This window comes from Carettochelys insculpta, chromosome 30 (assembly GCF_033958435.1).
Source record: "Carettochelys insculpta isolate YL-2023 chromosome 30, ASM3395843v1, whole genome shotgun sequence".
NCBI lineage: Eukaryota > Metazoa > Chordata > Testudines > Carettochelyidae > Carettochelys > Carettochelys insculpta.
The window spans coordinates 8,700,016-8,723,964 of record NC_134166.1 but is presented as its reverse complement, the minus strand read 5'-3'; the positions used below and the strand labels follow the sequence as shown (position 1 = coordinate 8,723,964).

The 23,949-nt window shown below is 53.5% G+C and overlaps 1 protein-coding gene across 4 annotated transcripts in view; it reads left to right on the top strand.

The window, feature by feature from the left end:
- Window positions 1–23,949, top strand: part of ZNF687 (zinc finger protein 687) — a 62,359-nt gene that overhangs the window by 33,184 nt on the left and 5,226 nt on the right. For 3 of the 4 annotated variants that reach the window (XM_074980977.1, XM_074980978.1, XM_074980979.1), the window contains exons 2-8: window positions 5,084–7,332; window positions 17,153–17,331; window positions 19,294–19,470; window positions 20,836–20,998; window positions 22,313–22,612; window positions 22,942–23,054; window positions 23,456–23,597. In XM_074980977.1, coding sequence (XP_074837078.1) covers window positions 5,104–7,332; window positions 17,153–17,331; window positions 19,294–19,470; window positions 20,836–20,998; window positions 22,313–22,612; window positions 22,942–23,054; window positions 23,456–23,597 — 3,303 coding nt within the window. In that variant the 5' untranslated portion in view covers window positions 5,084–5,103. Of the gene's footprint in view, window positions 1–4,543; window positions 4,670–5,083; window positions 7,333–17,152; window positions 17,332–19,293; window positions 19,471–20,835; window positions 20,999–22,312; window positions 22,613–22,941; window positions 23,055–23,455; window positions 23,598–23,949 lie in introns of all 4 variants that reach the window. The other variant, XM_074980976.1, reaches the window with a different exon arrangement.

Here is a 23,949-nt window from a genome sequence, read left to right as displayed (position 1 = left end):
AGAAGGGAATAATTTCCCCAGTAATTTCCAGTCAGCTTTGTTGCCCTTGTTCTTGAAGAGCAAGATGTTTGTGGCATCTCTAAAGTCTTTGAGCATGTCGTCTTCTTCCCAGATGCTGGTCAAAATGCTGTGCAAAGCTTCAAGTGACGCTGGTGCTACTGGCTTGAAAATTTCAGCAGGAATACCGTCCATCCCAGGGGCTTTGCCAGAGCTCATCTGGCTGATTGCCTTTTTGACCTCATCCACTGTAGGGGTCAGGTCAAGACTGTCTATTGTGGCTTCAGCCTTGTGAGCCCACATCGACTAGCACAGGGGACATTGTCTAACTGCAATGTTATCGCATCCCAATGTCTGTTTCTCAGGCCAGAGCTATTTGGCTGGGCACTGGAAGAGAGCCACTGAAGAGAAGCTCATCAGTGTGGACTGATATTATTGGTGCAGTGTGTTGATGTCTGTGGTGGTGGTTAGGGGACTAAACAGAGAACCCCTTGGAATGCCCTAAGCTGTCTACAGTGGCTTTTCTAGTGGTCTTTAAAATTTGCTTAAGCTCAGTCATTACGGAACAGTTTCTAACAAGGTCTGGCTGAGACCAAACCATGTATCAAACAGGTCTAGCTGAGACTCAGAGCTAGGTTTCTTAGCCTGATTTGAGCCCTACATGTATTGGCTGCCTGAACCATGTAAAACATTAGCTTCCACCATGTCTACATCCTCCATATTCATACTCTTAGAACACTGCTGGTCAGCGTAGCTGGGTCCATAATTGTCTATGTTCATATAATGGAAAGTACCTTATGTGGTGACTTGCTGTAGTTAGTCACTGCCTTCTCTGTAAAGACCATGCTTTGGCTTGCTATCATCACACAGGAGTGTTTGTGATGGCTTTCTTCATCGGTGGCTCATCAGTCTCCTGTACTCCTTTCAAGAGCCTGATTTGTCTTGTGTACACCCACGATGCACCTCACTTAAACTGTTTGCTTGTAAAATCAAACCTAAAAATCCAAGTGTCACAGCACACTGTTACTGAAAAATCTCTCACTTGTTTTGCCACATAATTTAACACAAAAGGTAAACATGAGCTATTAGAGGGGACTCAAAGCTGGGCTTGTTTAGTTTGGAAAAGCCAAGACTGAGAGGGGACAAGATAGCCGTTTTCAAGTACCTAAGAGGGTTACAAGAAGGAGGGAGAAAAAAATTGTTCTCCTGGGCCTCTGAGAATAGGAGAAGGAGCAGTGGGCTTAAACTGCATCAAGGGAGATTCTGATTGGACATTAGGAAAAACTTCCTGTCAGGGTGGTTAAACATGGAAATAAATTGCCTAGGGAGGTGTGGAATCTCTATCACTGGAGATATTTATCAAAACAAAAAGCAGTCAAGTAGCACTTTAAAGACTAGCAAAATGGTTTATTAGGTGAGCTTTCGTGGGACAGACCCACTTCTTCAGACCATAGCCAGACCAGAACAGACTCAATATTTGAGCAGGTTAAATAGGCATCTATCAGGGATGGTCTAGACCAGGGTTTCCCAAATTTTATATAGTCGGAACCTGTTTTTTATCAACCCTTTTTTTTGCCAACCAAAAGTAAGTGCATATAAAAAAAAAAAAAAAGAAAAATGAATACATTTTCATGGTTTATTATTTATTCACAATAATAATAGTACATCATATAAATCTTGATATAAAATACTGAAGTGCCTTACTTATTACCTTGATTACAGATTAATAGGATTGTGCGCAGTAATTTATATATTTTCTAAGGACTGGAATTTTTTTTTTTCCAAGGACCAGTAGTGGACCATGGACCACACTTTGGGAAACACTCGTCTGGACGGTGTTTGGCCCTGCCATGAGAGCAGGGGACTGAACTCTATGGCCTCTCGAAGTCCATTCCAGTTCTAGTGGTCTATGCTTCTAGGATTCTATAGTTCCAAATCATTTGGGGTATAAATACCAGACTGATGTTCAGTGTATAGAGTAGTACAAACAAATAATATGAAATTGTAGTAGGTATTCACTTTGCTAGTGTTTTTTAGGTAGCCTGTTGGAAAACTTGGCAAATATCTAGAGGAGATGATATACTCCAGGTTGCAAACCACTGTTCTCATGGTTGAGATTTCTGAAAGTTTGGAAGGAACACAGCCTAAGTTTAGGTTAGTATTGTTCCACAATCTGCTTTGTGTTGCGTGGCACTAATGAAGCCAGGTCAGGTGCTGCTGTGCGTGTGTTGAGTTGCATGCGTTCAGTGCATGATGCAACTTTGCCCTGTCAAAACATGCCGTAATTTCTTACTTCGGAAGCTTTCCTGTGGCGTGCTTTGAGAGCCCACTCCCTGGTTGATTCTCTCTGCTACACAGTAGCTGTTGCTTCCTGCCAGTCTTGTAGACTCCCTGCATCTGTGCACCAATTTTAAAACAGAACATCAGTATTCAGACCAACCAGGGCTCTTCTGAGAAACCTGTTCTGTCCTCCTGCTGCTAAACCAAGGGAGACAGAAGTGTGTGTGTGTTGGGACCCAGAACACCATGCTGCTTTACTGATAGTCCTGGGCCTTATCCACATTTGAAACGCTGCATGACACAATGGAGGCATTATCTCTGCTGACAGGGTGAATTCTTCCAGTGACCAAGTACTGTCTTCGTAGGCTGGCATAACTGTGTTGTCCAGGGGTGTGGATTTTTCACACCCCTTGAGCTATGTGGCTGGGTCGCTGTGACTTTTTAGGATAGATGAGTTCATACTCTGACTCTTCCATGGGAGCTGGAGAAGCTGTTAAAGTACCGACTGCTGGTGAGTGTCGCATTTAAGATGGGGGACGAAGAACCCAGCAACCCATAAAACTCTTACAAGGTTTAGAACAGGCATTAAGGAGGCAGAGACACACAGCTGCTGAGCACTTGGTCTGAAATATTGGCCAAATGAAGGAAGGTCTTTCATACATCATGTTAGAGTTAGGCTTTTTAAAAGGTTTCATGTTAGCCAGATTTTTTTGCCAATTATTCATACACATCTATGCCGTCAAAGGGGTAATTCTTATACAGGTTCAACCTCTCTCATCCAGCACCTTCTGGACCTGACTGGTGCAGGACAAGAGAATTTGCTGGACACTGGGAGGTCAGTATTTTCTAGCAGCATTACCAACCCTTCCACTGCTTGCTGGGCTCTTGGAAGACATTTAGGGGTAAATTACAGCTATATAACAGCGCAGAACACTGAGAGCCAGGACTGGTGTCTGTAAACAGATTTTATGGGACCGTGGGAGACTTGGCCATGCCCACAAGTAGTTGTCGGCTAACTAAAATCGTGCTGGATCATAGAGTTTGCCATCTGAGAGAGTTCTGGGTAGGAGAGGTTCAACCTGTAATGAACTTCATCATGTGGATTTCTGTTTTGCCTTGTGGAGTGAAAGGACTAGAGCTGGTTTATAGCACAATATTCCTATTAGCCATTTGGTGGTTACTGCTATTTGGCAGTGTATGATTCAGCTTATCCACTCTTGGGGCATAAATTGGATCCTTCTCTATTGTCAAGGCTTCTGCAGATTTCAGAATCTTAAGTCACTTTCAGATCTGGTGTGAGCACTGCAGTGCTATTCACATCACACACGGGCTGTATGGATCCTTTATGAAGAGAGAGGCTGATTTGGTTTATCATCTCTTGAGCTGGTTGAAATTTTACGTCAAAACTGTGTTTTCAATAGAAAAGCAGGGTTTTTTGGCTGAACAAAGTTTCCCCTGACAAGTGTCTGTTGTCCACAGAGAACTTTGGCGCTATTCCAAGATGTAGCAAATAATTTTTTTAGCTGTCTTGTATTGTGACAAGCACATCTCTATAGGAGCCAAGCGCCAGACATGACACTAGATTTTTGAATACAAATTGAACCTCTCTAGTCCTGCACATTCGGGACCTGACCAGTGCCGAATGAGAGAATTTGCCAAACCATGGGAGGTCAGTAATGTCTAGCAGCATTACCAACACTTCCACTGCATAGAGGGCTCTTAAGACATTTAGGGGTAAATTACAGCTAAATAACAGCACAGACCCCTGAGAGCCAGGACTGGCGGTGAACACACTTCATGGGACCATGGGCAACTTGGCCACACCCACCATAAGAGGTTATCTGGCTAACTAAAATCATGCCGAACTATGGATGTTGCCAGACAAGAGTATTCCGGATTAGAAAGTTTCAATCTGTAGTGGGATTTTGAGGTTTTAATGGGGCTTTTGGAGCAGTCCTGTACTTGGTACTTACAGTGCTTTAGCCACTGGGGCCTGGATGTGCTTTTTGAGATCTAAAAACCAAGTTCCCGCGGCGAGCTGAGGGTTAACAAACTGTCCTGACTCCCACGTGAGGGTGGTAGTGCTTATCCCCATTTCACAGAAAAAGACTCAATAAACAGCAGCAGAGGGGGTGAAGCGAAGGGCTTAGAGAGCAGAGGCTGGCCTGAGACTTGGCAGAACCAGGCTCGATTCCTTCCTCACTCCTCTGCCATGGGCCTCCTGTGTGAAGATGCACAACTTGAAACGATTATGTCTCTGTTGCAGTTCTAGGTTGAGATGTACCCAAGCAGGTTGGGTTGAAGCTAGCTTGGGTCCCAGAATAGCGAAGCCCTGGTGAAATGGTTCTGGGGAAGGCTGTGTAAATGCACCTGGAACCCTGGCTGGCTACAGGTTAGTCTGCCTATGGAGCGTGGCTTCCCTACTGCATGACTCAAGCTAGCCAGGTTAAGGGCAGCGTGTGTATGTCTGTGAGTTGCAGTCACTCCCCAGGACTGCAGTGAGACATGGTGTTTCTGTGCCTCAGTTCCCCTTCTGTGCAACAGAGTAACAGCCAGTTTCCCTGTAAGCCAAGTGCTTGGTTGGCCACCCAGGAGAGATTCAGGTGTTGCCTGGTACCCTGGTGACATCCCTGCCCTGCCACACACGGGTTGTGGACATCAGTACATGCAGCAAGCCAGAACCACAGACACAGAGTTAGGTGTTCCAGCTTCTGGTCCTGTGCATGGCTGGCTGCTCTGACACGCCAGCATGGTCTGTGTTGGTTCCTGTGCCAGAGTATTAAATCCTCTGTCTTCCTTTTCTTAGACTCTGCTGGATTCTTCACCATGGGCGACATGAAGACTCCAGATTTCGATGACCTCCTGGCAGCTTTTGATATTCCCGACATCGACACCAATGAGGCCATCCACTCAGGCCACGAGGAGGCTGAGGCTCATATCAAGCAGGTCCCTGGGGAGCCTGTGGCCCCCGACCACGTCCTCCCCCACGCGGACATCACTGCCGTGAGCGTGATCGTGAAGAACCCCGAACAGCTTGACCCCTTGGATGGCCGTGCCAAAGATGGGCATGTGCTCGGGCCCCGTCTGCTGCAGAACGGCTTTGGTGCCCCTGAGATTCCCAGGTCCCCCACTTCCAGGCCAGGGGACGTGGTGGCCTCCTCCAATGGCGAGTGCTGGGTGGCGAAGGAGAAGGGAAAGCCCCTGGACATCTTTTCCCACTTTAGCTCCGATCCCAATGAGGAGAACTCTGCAGATCTGATAGACAGGCCCCGGGAGGGCAAACCGAAGGAGAAGGCCCTCTCCGTGCCCTCTCTCTCCCCATCCCCCACCCCGTCTCCCTCCCAGTCACCAGACTGCAAAGACCCAGCTGGAGAGAGCACCGATAGCCTCCCTCCGGCTTTCCTGCAGCCCTTTGAGCACAGCCAGGCTGGGGGCCTGAACGGCTCCCCATCCACCATTCCCCTCATCAAGAAAGAGGAGTCCGACTCGGAGGAGCTGGACCATGGGTCCAGCCCCAAGGGTTTGGCCGCAGCCCTGAGTGACAGCCCCTTGGGACACCTGAAATCAGTCACTGTCCGCTACTCTGCTGATGACTCCCCCGTCGTGTCCTGGCCCAGCTCCGATCAAAACCTCGACAGCAGTGCTGGCAGCCTCTCCAAAGTGAAAGACTCACCCCCCAGCCCCCCAGAGCCGTACTTCAAACCTTCCCCACTGGCTGAGGATAGTCCTGGCCCCCTAAGCTCTCCCAAGCCACTGGGGAGCAGCCCCCTCAAGGAAGAGAAGGAGGCTCTAGAGAAGCCCCTGCAGAGCATGTCCAGCGGCGAAGAGGAGGAGGATGAAGATGGCAGCAATGATTCCCCCTCTTCCAGTTCCTCGCGGCCCCTCAAGGTGCGGATTAAAACCATCAAGACGTCTTCTGGCAGCATCACCCGGACAGTAACCAGAGTCTCCTCTGATTCAGAGCTGGGAGCCGCGAAGCTACCGTTGGAGCCAGGTTCTCAGGAGGTCACCAGTGAGGCCGCTGTGCTCCCAGCTGCTGTGGTGAAAGAGGAGAACACGCTGGAGGTGCCCAAAGAGAAGGTGGAGCTCTCCAGCCCCCTGAAAGTCATAGAAGGGCCCAAAATAGTCAGCGTCCAGCTGGGCAACGGCACCAAAATCAAAGGGACCGTCCTGCCGGTCACCACCATCCAGAACGCCAGCAGTGCCATGTTGATCGCTGCCAGCGTGGCCCAGCAGAAATCCGTGGTGCTGCCAGCCAAGGCCGTGACCAAGAACATCATCAACCTGGTGCCACAGACCCTGCCCAAAGCTGACACCAGGACCAACGTCAGCACAGTGACGCCGACCACCACCATCACCACCACAGCCAACCAGAAGGTCAACGGCACCACAGTGGTGATGGTGCAGCCACAGAAGCCCTCGCCCACTCTCGCCGGCACGGTCATCTCCAGGAGCCAGTCCAGCCTGGTGGAGGCTTTCAACAAGATCCTGAATAGTAAAAACCTCTTGCCGACCTACAAACCCAACCTGAATCCTCCGGCGGACTCCAGCCTGACCCTTCCACCCTTCGGGTACCGGTGCTTGGAGTGCGGGGACTCCTTTGCCCTGGAGAAGAGCCTGGCTCGGCACTATGACCGGCGCAGCATGCGCATCGAAGTGACCTGCAACCACTGCACCAAGCGCCTGGTCTTCTTCAACAAGTGCAGCTTGCTCCTGCACGCCCGGGAGCACAAGGACAAAGGTCTGGTGATGCAGTGCTCCCACCTGGTCATGAGACCTGTAGCTCTGGATCAAATGATCGGCCAGCCGGACATCACCCCCATCGTGTCAGTGACCTCCCTCTCTGCCAGCAAAGTGGCTGGGGTGGCCCAGGAGGCCGTGGCAGCGGTGAACGGGGCGCAGGATCTGCCCATCCTGCCCCTGAGCGGCGGCGGCTCGGAGCAAACCAGCTACAACTGCTTCCGGTGCCTGGAGTGCAAGGAGCAATGCAAGGACAAAGCTGGGCTTGCGGCGCACTTCCAGCAGGCTGGGACCACGGGAACGACCACCAGCACGGTAGGTAGAACTGCCCCGGCCTCCTGCCAGGGCCATCCTGCCTATTGCAGAGCTACTGGCTATTGACCTGCCGGTGAGAGTGGGGAGTGAAGCCAGCAAGACAACTGGCTTCTACTCCAGGCTCTGCTATGGATTCACCCTGTGACCTCAGCCCAGTCTCTTCCCTTCTGTCTCCCTTTCCAAGATCAGGCCCTTTGCTCACAGCGGTTGGAGCCCCTGAGGTGAAAGTCCCTATGTTACTGAGCAGTTCGTTCTACTGCTTCTTACCTGATTGCTTCCTGTACCGCGTGGCCGCTGTTTGCAACATTTCCATTCGCAGAGGCAGCTGCCGTTGCAGGAAGCCAGTCCATTGCAAAGCAGCTGTTGATCTTTTCGGGATCTGTTTGTCAGCGCTGATGGCTTATTGTGACCTCGTAAATCTCTTCAGTGCAACAAATATCTGGCTTACAAAATGTCTTCCCCACGATGTATAGTAGACACGAGAATGTAGTAAACCTAGTGTGCATGCTGTGGCAGCAGCTCCTGCAGCTGCAGTCCTGTGTGGCTGGGCTGGCCTGGGCTTCCCATGACCTCTGAGGTCACAGCACCACTCTGGCTTGGCCTAGCTCCCCTGGCGGGACGGCCGCCCCAAATGTGCGAGAGCGCCGTGTGGTGCCAGTGCCTCTCCAGTTCGGTCCAGCATGTCCTCCGTTGTCATGGAGCTGAACCAGGCCAGCTCTGTAGGATTGGAGCAGAGGGGCTTGACTCCCATGGGACTGATACATCCTGGCAGCTGGATTTTGGGTTGCAACCCATGGGCTGGGAAGTCCTGGTGTAAAGGAGGAGGAATTGTCACGGGAGGGGAGACATGCCGCGCTTGGTGCAATGTGGGATGGAGCCGGCGCAGAGCTTGTGCTCTGGAAAGAGCAGAGGGCGAAGAAGATTGCCGTGTGTGGTGCAGAAAAGAGACTCTCTGGCCATGGGATCGGTTAACCTCGGGAGCAGTCCCCAGCACAGGTGGCTGGGATTCTAGGTGGGGCACTGGCTTCATATCTTTGCTCCGCCCCCTCTTTCCCTTGCTCCGCCCCCTTTCCCACACATTCTCTACGGATGTCCCTCCCACTCCCGTCCCTGCTCTGACCATCCCCCTCCCTCTCCCTGACCCTGCTCCTGCTCTGCCTGCAGAGCTGCTGCTTCCAGTGTGTGCAGGGCAGACACTTCCCCCCACCCCCAATGGGCCTGACCCAGGAGCAGTGCGAAGGAAGAAGCTCGTATTGCTTTCGTGCCGTGCCAATCCGGAGAAGGGGTGGAACCGCCCCCACGCTCATCGGAAGCGGCACAGAGCTCATGGTGTGGCATCCCCGAATGTCTCCTGTGTGGTCCCCCAGGAAAGTGAAAGCCTGAACTGTAGCAACATGACAGCACCATGCAAGGGAATGATCTCTGCTCTGTCGCTACCGTTCTGTCTCCGCTGATGTTCTGCCTCAATACACACTTCCCAGTGCAGTTGAGTTAGTGTCCTCCATGCTCCCAATGTCCGTCTTGTGAGAGGTGAGCATCAAACTGCACGTTCAGTTCGACGTAACCCTCTCAGCTCTGGTCCCTTTCCGCTCCTGCGTATGCTTCAGAGACGCTAGGCAATTTCCTTCTCTCTGTCACTTTCATGGAACATTAACCATTGCCAAATAATTAATCCTTCTGGGGCACTTTTTATTGCTTTGTATTCTCACGTGGAAAGTGGCGATTCTTGTACAAGCATCCAATCTAGAGGTTAATTCTGGGGTGTTCAAAGGGAGGTAGATTTGCTGTCTCTGGCCATTTTAAAATCAAGGTCGGATGGTTGATCGAAAAGATCTGTTCTGGTTCAAACAGGAATTAATTCAGACCCTGTGTTCTAAAGGAAGGCTCATTACAAGGGGATGGGGATCCCCTCTGGTCTTACGCCAGGGTGGGGGTCACTGGCCCACAGAAAATCTGTGTGTGGCCAAGTGCCAGTCAGAGGCATGTGGAGTCCTACTGATAAGCAGGAAAAAGACACTCATGCAGCTCGGGGTGCCAGGGTCCCCTAACACTCCAGCCTTGTGGGTGGGGTGGGGGGCACCAAGGCTCAAGGATTCCCCTCAGCTCTGCATTTACTTTTCGGGAGGCTTGGGGCTAGCAGGTTTTGTGGGGGTCCTTCTTAGGTTCTGGGATGGGAGCCAAAAAGTGGGGGCTTCACTGTGTGGGAGGGAGCTGCTGGGGGTGCAGTCTGCAGGAAGTAAGGTGTGTGTGTGGGGGGTGGTGTTCGGCAGAGGAGAGAGGGCGCAAGGTTTGGGCAGAAGTGGGGTCGGGGGTGGGAGGGTGCGGGAAGGGGGGTGGGGCGAGGGAGGAAGTAAGAGTGGGGTGGGAATGGGGTCTGGGGGGGACCAGGAGTGGAATGGGGGTCTGGGCAGGAGGGAGCATAAAGGAGCGGAGACTGGGAGTGGGCTGCAGGGGGGGGGACACAGGTGGCGCTAGCCGGCACCCCCACTCCCATTGATGGGGCTTCCCACCTGTGGGAGCAATGGGGATGGAGCCTGCAAGCTAGAATTGCCCTGTGCTGCCGTTCCCAGTGCGCAGAGCCTGCGACCGAGATGCTGACCGCAGCTGGCCTTGATCTGGCCTGAGGCGCGGGGCTTCTCCCCTGCAGCAGTGGGGAAATGGAAGTGGCGCTGGAGCCACACAGGCTGCCGGAGGGGCACCAAACCTCAGTGCATCAGCCCTGACTCCCCATGTGGTGGGGTGGGGGGAAGACCTGAGCCTCAGGGGAAGCTGTGGACCAGATCCATGCTGTGGGTCATAGCTCCCCCCGGCCTTAGACCTGTCACTGGCTCTGTGATAATCCATTGGATCCTTATGTACTAAGGCACCTAGAGCCTTGTAATAGGCATCTGAGGCCATCCCGAGGTAGGGGCGGAGCCTGGGGCAACTTCCCTCCCCCGTGTGCCAGGCCCCAACCCCAGCACTGGGGCCAGGAGCCTGTGTGCAGCGGTGGCAGAGGGGCGTTGCCTCCCATCCTCCTGCACTCAGTGCTGGGCGGCAGGAGCAATAGCCTGCTCTGCTCCACCGCCCTGCTACCCCCTGAGCCTAGCTTCCCCACAGGGGCTGGGAGGATGGTGGAGCAGGCTGCCGCTCCTGCTACCCGCATGGTGAGTGCAGGAGGAGGGGAGGTAGCCCCCTGCTCCTGCTGCGTGCAACCCCCGGCCCCAGATAATCCTTCCCCCTCTCCTCCATAGGACAGCTGGGGCAGCCATCTCGGGGCCCCCAAAAGCATGGGGTCTAGGGTGGCTGCCCCACCTCATCCTATGTACGGGACTGCTCTGGAGGCCTCTAGATTTTGTTTAAATCTGGGGGGCGGGCAGAGTTGAATGAAGGAGCTAATTAAAGAACCGGGCTCCTGCTAGTCTTGATCCGCGTGCTGCTTCCTGGTTTGCTGGCTCTAGTCACGAGTTAAGTCAGTGGAGAAACGTTGGCTGCGTTTGCTGCCTCCTTCAGAGCTAGGCCTGGGATCCCGTCCATTTCCTATTTGCTGCGAACACACCCTGCGCGCAACAGTCTCTGCGGAAGTGTAGTGGGGATGGCTCTGTTCAAAGGGGTGATGCGCTTGAATACACGGTTTACTCCTACTTTGTAGGTCTCCAGGGGACTCAAGATAACAAATTCTCTCCACCTCACCTTTATCCTTTTCAGTTATTAGGCTCCTTGGCTTCCTTCCTGTGAAAGGAATTTGCTGTTCCACCCACTCTGTTTACTGTGGAGCACGTGTACAGCCAGGTCATTGTTTCAGTTCAGGTATTACAGTGCAGTAGTTCAGGCTGCGCATTGGCTCTCGGTTTAAAAGTTGGCCATTTGCTCCTAACTCCTCACGCTCACTGAAGTCTGCTTGGAACTTGCTGTGCCTCTTGGGGATGCAGGGTGGAGGTAGAGACCCGAGTTTGGGGCTGTTTGAGTTAGAGGTTCCTGAGATACAGCCTACTTAAAAGCGGCTCGTTGCAAATTCTTGTAACACATCCAGGGCTTCTCCTATGACTGATCATCTAACTGGTCGCAGTCACTCAGCATTTTCTTCACCCATCGCCCTGCTGGGGATGGAACAGTGAGGTCCGTGAACCTGGGAATTAGGAGCTGGAGAGCGGATCGTGCCAAACTGATGCACCGAAGATGCTGTGTGCGCATATTGCAGAGAAGGCAGGTGTGCAGACAAGCCCAGCTGATGAGAGCATCATAGAGCAACTCGGGGGATACGCTGTAGTTGGTGAACCAGAGCCGTCGTCGTCAACAGGTGCAAGCCCTGCGATTGGCTGTTCCTGCCTGTGAGAAAGGGGTTTTTTATACCACCTCAGTCTCTAGTGTTCCAGTTAGGTTAGAAGGCTAGAAGGTCGGGCTGCTCTGTGTCTTGCAAAGCTGTGTATGGTGCCTGAGCATGACGTGCAGGAAGTAGGGGTGTGGGGCAAAAGTCCCTGTGCGAAATAAATTTCCTGTGCTCTGAGTTATGTGCTGATGTGCACCACCAGTAGAAAAACATGGTGCCAGCTGTGGGGGCTGTGCTAATCAGCTGGGTGGCACAGACTCTCGGCTGGCTGGCTGTCCAAGCACTCAGCTTACAGAGAACACTTGTGCGTGAGTTTCTGCTGCACCCCCAGGACTTTCGTGCCTGGCATCTCCACTTCTGGCCCTGTGCTGGGGTCCTGACTGCCAGCCCTGGAGCTCCATAGACACCCCTCGCTATGGCCCCAGACAGGCCTAAGGGGAGTGGAGCTCACTGCTGAAGCACCGCTGGGTTCATGCAAAGTGAGCACAAGGAGTTCCGTAAACTAAACTTTCCAAAGCAAACCAGGGTCACCTACCACTGGCTCCCCTCTGGAGAGACCTGGCCAGGTGTTGCAATGGGGACGCGCTTGTGGAAGTGTAGCTGATGTGAGTCTGTAGCACAGGATGATGTGGTCTGGCAATTGGAGGTCAGTTGTAGCCCTAGACGGTGCGGTGGAGTCCTGCCCACAGCAGGCACTTTACAACGAATGCTGAGCGCTGGGGTGCTAGGTCTGGGCTGGGTGGTGCCGATTTCTCAGCCGATCCCATTTCCAACGCGGTGTCTTCCTGTGAGTTGTGCAAAGTGCCCTGCCAGGAAGTGGCCACATCCCTGGAGACCAGGCTCTGCCCTGAACGGCAGATTGCATGCTCTCTCACGGGTGGAGTTAGGGATGGCGTGTGGACCATAGTTAAGATGCACCTTGCGGGGCATCACTGTGTGACAAAGATTGTGTGTCAGGGTTATAAATTCCTGAAGGGTCATCCCTCCACTAACCGCAAAGAACAGCGCTTTCTGGGTCCAAAAAAGACCTCAGACATTCACCGAGAAGCGTCCGTAGAGTTAATAAGAACATCAGAACGGCCAGACTGGGTCAGACCAAAGGTCCTTCTAGCCCAGTGTCCTGTCTTCTAACGTTGGCCAATGCCAGGCACCCCAGAGCGAGTGAACAGAACAGGTAACCATCAAGCCCATGTCTACACTAGCCCAAAACTTCGAAATGGCCATGCAAATGGCCATTCCGAAGTTTACTAATGAAGCCCTGAAATACATATTCAGCGCCTCATTAGCATGCTGGCAGCTGTGGCACTTGGAAATTGCTGAGGCTCGCCGCCGCGCGGCTCATCCAGACGGGTCCTTTTTGAAAGGACTCCACCAACTTCAAAATCCCCTTATTCCTATCTGCTGTTAGGAATAAGGGGATTTCGAAGTTGGTGGGGTCCTTTCAAAAAGGACCCGTCTGGACGAGTTGCGTGGCGGCGAGCCTTGGCAATTTCGAAGTGCCGCGGCTGCCAGCATGCTAATGAGGCGCTGAATATGTATTTCAGGGCTTCATTAGTAAACTGCAGAATGGCCATTTGCATGGCCATTTCGAAGTTTTGGGCTAGTGTAGACATAGCCCAAGTGATCCATCCCGTTCCACCTCTGACGGGCTCGGGGCACCATTCCTACCCGTTTTGGCTAATAGCCATCGGTGGACTGAACCGTCATGAATTTATCTAGTTCTTTTTTTGAACCCTGTTAAGGTCCTGGTCTTCTCAACATCCTCTGGCGAGGAGTCTCACAGGCCCACCGTGCACTGCATGAAGACGAGCTTCCTTTGGTTAGTTTTAAACCTGCTGCCCATTAATTGCATTTGGTGGCCCCTGGTTCTTATATTATGGAGCCAAATAAATAACCTTTCATTATTCACTTTTCCCACGCTAGTCATGATTTTATAGTCCTCTCTCACATCACGTTAAGGGTCCCCATTGGCGCTTTGTGATGTTCCAGGACATTGAGGTGAGTTCAACTCGAACTTCTGAAAAGCAGGAGCTAGAGTTAAGGGAGCTGCCAGCTGCACAAGGCAGCCTTCACTCTGTCCTCTTGGCGTGATGTCCCCACACGCCGCCTAGCAGATACATCCTGAGCGTTTTGTACTTCGAGTATGGGAGTGGCACTAACATACACGGGGCTGTGGGCACTGTTGGCATTGCCCCCTCAGCCTTCACCGATACAAGGGGTTTTCCATCAGCACAGGAGCCCCCCCGCCTCGCTGCCTCTAGCTGTGCCTCTGTGGTGGTTGTGTGCCAGCGTAGCGACGCTGGGCTGGAGAGTGGCTTTCTCACCTGACTGGCACAGCTTTGCTTATAGGACACTTCCAGGTAGACCCGGCTTAAGGCAAAACTTGCATTTAGGTCCATTGTGATCAGCAGGAGCAACCTCTGCCGACCCAGCGCTCACCTGGGTCTGCTCCAGGAGTGCCAGGCCCCACTGGCTGCACAGTACAAGGCCATCGCCCCTCTATGCCCTTTTGCTTCCTCTTTACTGCTAGATCCTGGTTAGCACCTTACTTACCCTTACCCTACAGTCCCACAGTGTGTGTCTGCCAGTCACCGTGGCAGCAAAGCTCCTGTCTACTGCTACAAACATGGCTACACAGCTCCCTCCTGCCCTATTAGTATTGCATCACCCTTACAAAAGGATTTCCAGGGGGCAGTGCCAGTGCCGGGGCAGAGTTAAGGTGATGTACCTTAGCTCTGTTTCCTGGCTTTCCTAAATCAAAACGTTCTGGAAGCGCAAAAGATGCCGTCGGACAGTCGTAATTCTGCTTTAACAAAGCTGGTGTGAATTAACAGAGCCATTAGAGTTTCAAGGCTACAGTATATAGTCCTCCTTTTACCGTGTTATGTCCTTGATGTCTGATGTAAAATGCCCAGATCTGGTTATGACTTGCCTGCCCCCTCCTGCCTGCTTCCCTTTGTGTTTACATCTCTTGTGCTGTCTGAATTTGTCAGCAGAGTTCTCTCTGCTTCGGTGACTCCTAGGACCGGACTGAGCTGGAGTGAACATGCTCATTTTTCTGGAGGCTTGAGCTAATTGCAGCCTTGGCTGTCAAGCCTAAATAAGGGGACACTTCAGTCAGACTCATGTGCCTTTTCCCCATTGCTTTTAGGAAGAGCCAGGATTGGTGTGTCTGGCAAAATGGTCTCCCAAGCATGCAAGCCGCAGCTTGTTGCTGGAATGACAATTCAGGCCCTCTAGAGTTCTGATCGTCTGCCCTAGTTACAGCAGGTCGCAGAAGACTTTTCTCCACTGTTGAGAGAGAATTTGCCAGCGTACAGCAAACTTCTCCAAGCCCATAACACTGATCTAGTCTTGGCTGTTCTCTCTTGTGCTGCCCATCGTTGATGGGTATTTCCCCTCTGCTAAATTATCCTGCAATGGCTCCTCCTAGCTCTTCGGACCCCAGCCTGAGTATTGCAGGGCAAGGTACCTGTCAGGCACATAGTCAGGGGCTCAGAGGGGACAAGGAACATGGCAGCTGGACTGGATTCGGTAGTGCTCTCTCATTTCCAGAAGTCTCCAAAGCGCTTTACAGAATCACAGGGGAGCTGTCAGCATTCAAAGGGTTAATTCGGGCATTTCTGTCTCATGCTCATCCATGCTTCTCCCCTCTTTACCACTCCCCAGCTCCCAACCCTGGCCTCCTGAGTCCCAGCCTGTGCAGACCCCGGCTCTTGTATGTACAAACTCAGGCAGCTCTACAGCTGAGGTGCTGCTTCGCTTGAGGACCTAAAACTGCCATCTAGTTTTATGGGTTCTCGTCAGACCTAGTGTGGGGATGTGTCCTGCTCTTGAGTCTTGCTGCCTTGTCTGTCTGTCCTTCTGCAATGACAGTATGAGCCTGCTCCTTCTCAACTGCCATTTGGGACAGTTTTCTATATCTCTCTGCTTCCTTGAGTCGCTCTCTTTTAATCTCAGCTGCAAACATCAACTTCCCCTCCCTGGTTCAAATGCTTCTTAATTCCTCTCGCCCCTTCTCACCCAGTTCAGTAGAACGGCAGAAGATAGCAGGTTTCTGGACCCCGTTTGCATCGAAGATGCACCGCAGGATGGAATTCACAAACCAGAGCGCCCTACATCGAAGGAGCGTCTTCCATCTGTGGGGTTTATTTGGGTATTTGCAAAGCAGCAAAGGATGTTTTTATTCCACACGCTGTGTTCTCCCAGTGGCCATCGAAAAGCAAGCTGGTACAAGCAGCTGTCGCCCACTGCACATAAATAACTGAACCAGAGCTGCAGCACAGATGAAATCAACCTACCTTGCCCTCAGGGAGCCCTGCCCTCGAGCTCTACCCAGCTGGATTTGGGCTGTTTTGCTTCACGCTGAATGTGGCATATTAAAATACATTGCGGACTAGGGGTACATCTCCGCTTATCTGGAGATCGACCTGATTACAGTCGATCTTCTGGGGTTCAGTTTCACGCACCTAGTGGGGACACGCAAAGCAAACAAGCAGGGCTTGACAGTCGACCCCTGTACGCTTCATTATTGCGAGGAGTAAGGGTGGCCACCAGCCAGCTAAGTCAATCATTGACACGTCAATTCCAGCTGTGCAGTTCCAGCTACGGTGATTGTGTAGCTGGAATTGATGCATCTAGGCTCAACTTTCAGATCTACTGTAGACCTGTCCTAAGGATCTTTTCCTGCCTCTATGACTGGGCAAACCTCTGTTCCTCAGTTTCCCTATCTGCCATATGTATTTCCTTTATTTTATATGCTCTTAGGGGCTGGGATTCTGTTACCTTGACTGGCTGCAGAGCTACTCAGGCATCTAGCAGCCTTATCAGACAGAGCCTGTTCTCAAGCTGACTGTATGCGTTTATACAGAGTCTCATGCCGCAGGGCCTCAGTCTCAGCTGGTGTCTAGACTCTGCCATGATACTGACCACTTGCCTGTGCCGGGTTGGAAAAACAGCATAAAAATAGCCCCTGACTTTGGAAAACAAAAGCTTGTCCAAGGCCCAATTTAACCCCTCACCCACCATTTCTTTATGACAGGTATTGGGCTTGGTTAAATGTACACGGCCTTTCCTGGGGCTATGAACAGGGCTGGGAGGGAAGGGGGATGCAGGGCCAGTGTGTTGCTCTCATGGCTGTTGAACAAAGGGGCGGCCAGGCTTGCAGACAGGGTGGCAATTGTCCCTGGGGTTCAGTGAATTTAAGGGACCCAGGGCTCCAGCTCCTACCACAGTTGCGGCAGTGGTGGCTGGTGCCCTGGGCCTTGCAGATCACCGCCAGTGTGCTAAGTCACGTGCGCCGAGCAGTGCTGAGGGCTGGGTGGGGAGGAGGGCATCACGGTTCTGGCAGAACCAACGGCCAGCTGCCTTCGGCCTTGCTCCTGGCGTGGGCATGGAGCTGGGCCCTCCCCCTCGCTGCCCAGGGCCCCGTGGAGGCTATCGGCTCCGCTGGTGGCAGCAGGAGGTGCCGCACAATGGATGCTTGTGTGACCTGTGCTTGCTCCCCCTCAGGTGTGCACGGCGTGTCCCATGATGATGCCCAATCCCTGCAGCTTTAATGCACATCAGCGGATGCACAAGAACCGGCCCCCTCACGTGTGCCCTGAGTGCGGTGGGAACTTCCTCTTGGCGAACTTCGAGGCCCACCTGAAGGAGGCCTGCCTGCACTTCTCCAGGAGGGTGGGGTACAGGTAGGTGGGCGCGTTCAGCTTCTCGCGGCAGGACACCAACTGTGTCACAGGTCTCAGCTTTGGTGGCATTGGGGGGGGGGGGGTGTTGTGACCACCCTGCCATCCTCGCACTGCTGGGGGCGGGTCCTAACTCAGTCCCAGCTGGATGGGAGCGGGAGGGACCCACTCATGTTACCTAGAGGTGGTGGAATCTCCATCCCTGGAGGTTTTTAAGTCCCGGCTTGACAAAGCCCTGGGTGGGATGGGGTTGATCCTGTCTGGGGCAGAGGGCTGGACTCAAGGACCTCCTGAGGTCCCTTCCAGCCCTAGGATTCTAAGCTGAGACACTCGCTGATGGCACACCTCTGAGTTGCAGACGTTGCATGGAAAGTTCCATGCAGGTTCCTTCTGCTAGGCTCACATTCCCATCATGTGGCTATCATTGGTTCCACCGACAGTGTGAAAAGGGGCAGGAGTCCCTAGGTCAGCTGTTCAAGTATAGCACTGGTGGGTAGCCGCAACTGAGCTGCACGATAGCTGGGGCGATATGGAAACGAGGAGTTTTGGGGTACGGGGCAAGACTCATTCCAGGCCTTTCTGGTCAGATGTCCACGGCACACCTCTTCCCCATCACAGCTGGCACCGGTGGGCAGTCTCAGCAGAAGCCAAGCCGTGAACGGTAGCAGAGCTACAGTCGCAGGATGACTGTTTGCAGGCTTCTGACCTGTCCCATGGAGCATCTGGCCTGTTAATAATGAGTCCTTCTGGCTCCAGCATTGCCAGCCGGACTCTGCTGCCAGCAGCTAGGAGAGAGAGGTGCTCCAGCTGTTAGGTTTCTCTGTTTTCTACCACAACACTTGTGTGACCTTGGCCAAGTCACGTAGCCTCTGCACCCCCTCCGTACAATCTACTAATATCCCCACCATGGCTCACAGGGGAGTTTTGAGCAGGTTTCAGTAAACATAAGGAAGTACTTCACTCCACGCCTTGTTACTGTGGGGCTTGTTGAAGGGAGGGTGTTGTGAAGACCAAAACTATAACTGGGTTCCAAAAAGAATGAAGTTCAGGGAGGATGGGTCCATCAATGGCTGTTAGCCAAGAGAGTCAGGGACCTCTGACCCTATGCACTGGATGTCCATAAACCTACAGCTGTCAGGAGCCTGGGTCATGGGAAGGATCACTGAATAATTGCCCTGCTCTGTTTGTTTGCTTGGGAGCATGGGGCACCAGAAGACAGGACACTGGGCTGGATGGACCATAGGTCTGACCCACAAGTGACTGTTCTTGTGCCATGAGACGTTCTTTATCGATTGCAAAGAGCTTGGAGATAAGCACTGGCTAAGAAATAAGTACTGTCACTGTTCCGTGAGCGTTGATTCTTTCCCAGAGCTCAGAGCTGCTGCTGTCCTGCTCTCTCCCTCTGTGAACAGCTTCCTCCTGCCGCTATAACGATCCAAATGACTCTAGCGAGTTGGCCTGTTGGCGGGGAACAACGCAGGTGGAGGAGTGAGCTCTGGGAATGCCCCTGACTCCTCGATCATTTCTAAGAAGACATCTGCTTGTCTGTTCGTCTCCCTAGCCCCGTCAGGCCACATTTCTCATTCCCGTGGGGGCTGATTTGGAGGGGTCTCTTTGGGTACCGCTGGAAGCAGGGAGATCAGCAAGGGATGCATTAGCTTACTGTGCTAAAGTGGCTGTCCCTGGCACTCAGCAGTTGATCTGACTCTGTTAACCATTAGACTGACCCTCACCCAAGGGCTAAATCCAGGGCAGGAGAGGTAGACCAAAGAGCAGCAGAGGGATTCCAGCCATGCACCTTCCAAGCAGCCGGCTTTGACCTCTGCTGTGCTGCTAAGGTGCTGGTGCACATCCCACTGGGGCTGTCTTTGCCGGGGGCGGGGGTTACCAGTGAGGGGAGAGGCACCCAAGTAACCCTGCTCCTCTGGAACCTTCCCCTCGCTTACCCTGCGTTCTTGCTTCCAGGTGCCCCAGCTGCGCTGTGGTGTTCGGAGGGGTGAATTCCATCAAGTCCCACATCCAGACCTCGCACTGTGAGGTTTTCCACAAGTGCCCCATCTGCCCAATGGCTTTCAAGTCGGCCCCCAGCGCCCACGCTCACATCTACACGCAGCACCCGGGCTTCAGCAATCAGCAGTCCAAGTGAGTAACCTCGGCAGGGCGCTGCTGGGGGGCAGGTGGAAGGGGAGACGTTCGAGGGAAGCTAATGGAGGAAAGAGCTGCCCCGATATGTACGGCATCTGCCATGTGGCTGGGGAGTGGTCACACCTCATGCAGCGGGGGGCAGCCCTAGGGCTGACTCCCCTAAGCCCCACCCATTCCGCCCTTAGGGGCAGGGAGCTGGGCCTCCTGGACACACTGTCGACACCACTGCATGTGGACATCAGTGTGCCAGAAGAGGCAGCTTGGCATGAAAGAGCCCCCAGTCTGCTGGGGAGCGGCAGCAGCCCTCCGTTTACAGCACAGGACTCCTGGGTTCTGGCCCTACCCCGAGACCAGGGCTGCACTCGAAAGTTAGGTCAATGTAGCTGCAGTGCTCGGGGGTATGGAAGAGCCACATGACTGAGCTACCTACTCCAGCTAACCTGGCCTGACTCCCAGGAAGAGCATGCCCACCTAGCTACCCCCTCCCCAGGAGGCAGATTAACTGCAGCAAGGAGAGATCTATGCCCCAGCGCTGCGGCGGTGCTGTACTGCTTCAAGTTCCAAGTCTACCTTGGCCCCAGTGTTTCCTCCAATTTTTCTCATCTGTGTGCAGAATAAATTTTGTGCACACTGAGACACGTGCGGATGCGCACCCCTTGTCAGCGCTGTGCTGATCAGATGGGTGGCATTTGACTCTCCTGGGCGGCTGCCCAAGCACTCCGCTTACAAGGAGACTGGCTGGGCCACCTGCTTCCTTTTCTGTGCCTTCCTCTAACCCTGGTCTAAATACGCCAGGGGCTGGGGCTGGGGTTGGAGTGGTAGTGGGAGGAAAGTGCTTGGAGATCCTTGGATGAAAGCACTGTTTGGTAGACTAGAGACTCTCCTGCTACTGAATACCCTGCTGCCCTCCTGTGAGCAGCTGAAAACTATCAGTCACTTTGCCGGGTGGGTCTGCTTCTCTTTGACTGAAGGCCTATGGAAGCGCACAGGGCTTTCCATCCTCCAGTGCACTGCTGAGATTAGGGAAGAAACTCAAGAGATCGAATTAGGTGTAATCAGCAGCATTGCCTAGTAGGCAGGGTGTTGGCCCAAGAGTTGGAGCCCTGAATTCTAGTCGCACTTGTGCCCCTGAGTGATTGCTGGTAAATTACTTCCCCTTTGCTTTCTCTCTGACTGTCTTTGACTGCCCGCTCTTTGGGACACAGATTGTACAGCACCTTGCGTTATGGGGCCCTGACCTCAGCTGGCCCCTCATATGTAAATAATAACCCTGGTGGACTTTTTCCTGGTGAGTGTTTGAGCCAAACTCGGGGAAGTGTGGTTAGTGCATTTCCAACCCGCCCTCCCCCTCCTGCTTTTCAGGATGATTTACAAATGTGCAATGTGTGACACAGTCTTTACCCACAAGCCCCTGCTCTCCTCTCACTTCGACCAACACCTGCTCAACCAGAGGGTCAGTGTTTTCAAGTGTCCCGACTGCCCGCTGCTCTTTGCTCAGAAACGCACCATGCTGGAACATCTGAAGGTAAATTGGGCCCCCGTTTACTCGAGAGGTAGGTGAGGTCTGAGCAAGAATCCCCCAACTCTGTTCCTGATGCTGACGTCGACTCCCAGTGACTCGTGCAAGCCACACCCTCTCTGTGCCTCAGTTTCCTCTCCTGTAAAGTGGGGGTGAGCCTAACCATGTTGCAGAGCTGCCATGAAGCTTTTGTTCACTAGAGCCCCAGCTTCCCAGAGGCCAAGCCTGGCCGGTCCCTGCCTGGCAACGGTCTGGCAGGGCAGTTCATCAATGCCCAGAGGTGGTCAGCTCTCTCTAGTGTGACCTGTGATTGGCTTGTGAAGCAGTCAGTCCTGTGTCTGTGTGTTGGGCCCTAGAGACTGTTTTAGTTCCGGGTTGTTAGTTCATTGGGACAAAGGTGGCCTATTAATTGTTTGTGCAGCACCTACCCCAGGAGTGCCCTGAGTGCTGCTGCAGTTGACTGCAGCGCTAGAAACTCTACTGAGAACTCACTGACTTGTCCACCTCTTGCCTTTCCCCATCCTGGACTTGGGACGGAAGAAGGCTGGGGACCAACTGGCTAAGCAGCAGTGCAGCAAGAAAGGACCTGGGGATTACGGTGGGTGAGAGGCTGGACATGAGTCAGTAGTGTGCCCTTGGAGCCAAGAAGGCTAATAGCATATTGGGGTGCATTAGGAGGAGCATTTCCAGCAGATCTACAGAAGTTATTATTTCCCTCTATTCAGCACTGGTGAGGCCCCATCTGGAGGATTGTGTCCAGTTCTGGGCTCCCCAGTATAGAAAGGGTGTGGGTGTGTTGGAGAGGGTCCAGAAGAGGGCAACCAAAATGATTAGGGGGCTGGAGCACATGACCTGCGAGGAAAGGCTGAGGGATTTGGGCTGCTTTAGTTTGCAGAAGAGACGAGTTGAAGTGATTTTGATAGCAGAAGTGGGGCTCAAGTGAGAATGCAGAGAGGGGGCTCTCAGTAGCGATGGATGGCAGAACATGGAGCAGTGGTCTCAAGTTGCCGTGGGAGAGATCCAGGTTGGATATGAGGAAAAACTATTTCCCTAGGAGGGTGGTGACGCACTGGCATGGGGTACCTAGAGAGGTGGCGGAATCTCCATTGCTGGAGGTTTTTAAGGCCCAGTTTGACAAAGCCCTGTCTGGGATGATTCAGTTGGGGTTGATCCTGCTTTGAGCAGGGGGCTGGGCTTGATGACCTCCTGAGGTCCCTTCCAGCCCTCTGAGTCTATGATTCTATCCCTGCATGGCATGGGCAGCTGCCTGAGCCCGGATCTGAGCCTGGCTCGGCTGACGCTCTGGTCTGTGCTTTACAGAACACTCACCAGCCACAGAAGCCCAAGGAGGACCTTGTGAAGAAGCCGGCCACGCTGCTCACCCCTAAGGAGGAGCCCGTTGAAGCCCCCGTCACCAAGATCTCCTCCTCCTCCTCGTCGTCCTCAGAGGAAGACGAGCCGCCCAGCTCCCCGGAGCTGCGCAAGGCCAAGCGGAGCCGCTTCCAGCGCAAGGCAGACGCCAACAAGTCGAAAAGCAGCGGCTGGACGTGCGGGATGTGTCACTCCTGGTTCCCGGAGAGGGACGAGTACGTGTCCCACATGAAGAAGGATCATGGGAAGGTGAGGGGGAATCCCAGAGCTCCTGGGCTTTATCTACTGGGAACCTGGCCCTGTGGACACACCAAGGGGATGGGGGAGGCACGTTTTGTACATGGAAAAGAGCCATGGCTGGGCATTGGGATTTCTGGGGTCCATTTCTGGCAGGGGAGGGTGCTGAGGTCTAATGGTTACAGCAGGAGAATTGGGTACCCTGGGGCCCGTTCATGGGCTGGCTGCTGCAGGGAGTTCCCTGGCCTAGCTGGGCATGTGCTTTTTTTCCCAGACCTGCAGCCAAGATACGTAAGTCCCACCCCCAGTGTCTCAGTTTCCCCATTTCTTGCTTCTTGCAGTCGGTGAAAAAGTTCCCGTGCCGTCTGTGTGAGCGATCGTTTTGCTCTGCCCCCAGCCTCCGGAGACACGTGCGAGTGAACCACGAGGGAATCAAGCGAGTCTATCCCTGCCGGTACAGAGCCTTCCAGTTTCAGGGGCAAAAAGAACTCGGCTCCCCCCTCTCTCCTATCCGCAGATCAGGGTCGGTGTGGGAAAAGAAATGCTGGGAGCTTGACTTCCTGAGCTTTATTCTTCGCTCTGGAGTGCTCAGATTGGGGGTTTCTTGCCTGCCCCGCTATTGGGTAGTGAGTGCACTGCAGTGGGGGGGCGGTCAGGAGTCAGAACTCCTGGGTCCTAGTCCTCGTTCTGTCCTGACTTACTGTGTGAGTGCTGTGTCGGTCACACCCTCTGTGACCTGGTTTTCCCAGGAGAGGGGCTTGATGGCCACAGAGCGCTTTGAGATGGATGCGATACGGCAGTGGGCGAGGTGCCCCCGGGGAGCCTTGTTCCCTCCCTGACTCTGGTCCCTCCCAGGTACTGCACTGAAGGCAAGCGCACCTTCAGCAGCCGGCTGATCCTGGAGAAGCACATTCAGGTGCGGCACGGGATAAAGGTGACCGACCAGCCCAAGAGCCAAGAGGTCGTCATTGCCCGCGTCGGGCCCGGAAGCTTGCAGGTATGGGGCCGAGGGCTGTGAAGAGATATGCACGTGGCTATGAGTGGCGGGGGCTTGGAGGGATTAAAATAACAGTGCAGCCACCTCTTGAGAGGAGCCTGGCTGCATTAAAACAACCCGCAGCAACAAAGTGCAAAAGGTCAGAGCAGAAAGCCTGGAATCTCATCTGCAGCAGGGTGGGTTTCTGGAGGTAGGCTCATTCACCCCAGAGCTGGGCACTCCAGTGAGCACAAGTTTGAGAGCTGCAGAGCTTCTCCCTGCAAGGCTTGGCCCCATGTGGACCACCGGCATCGCTTTGCGTGTCTCCCTGGCTTTTGACTGGTGCTCTCCTCTCTGACTAGCTCAGCGGTGG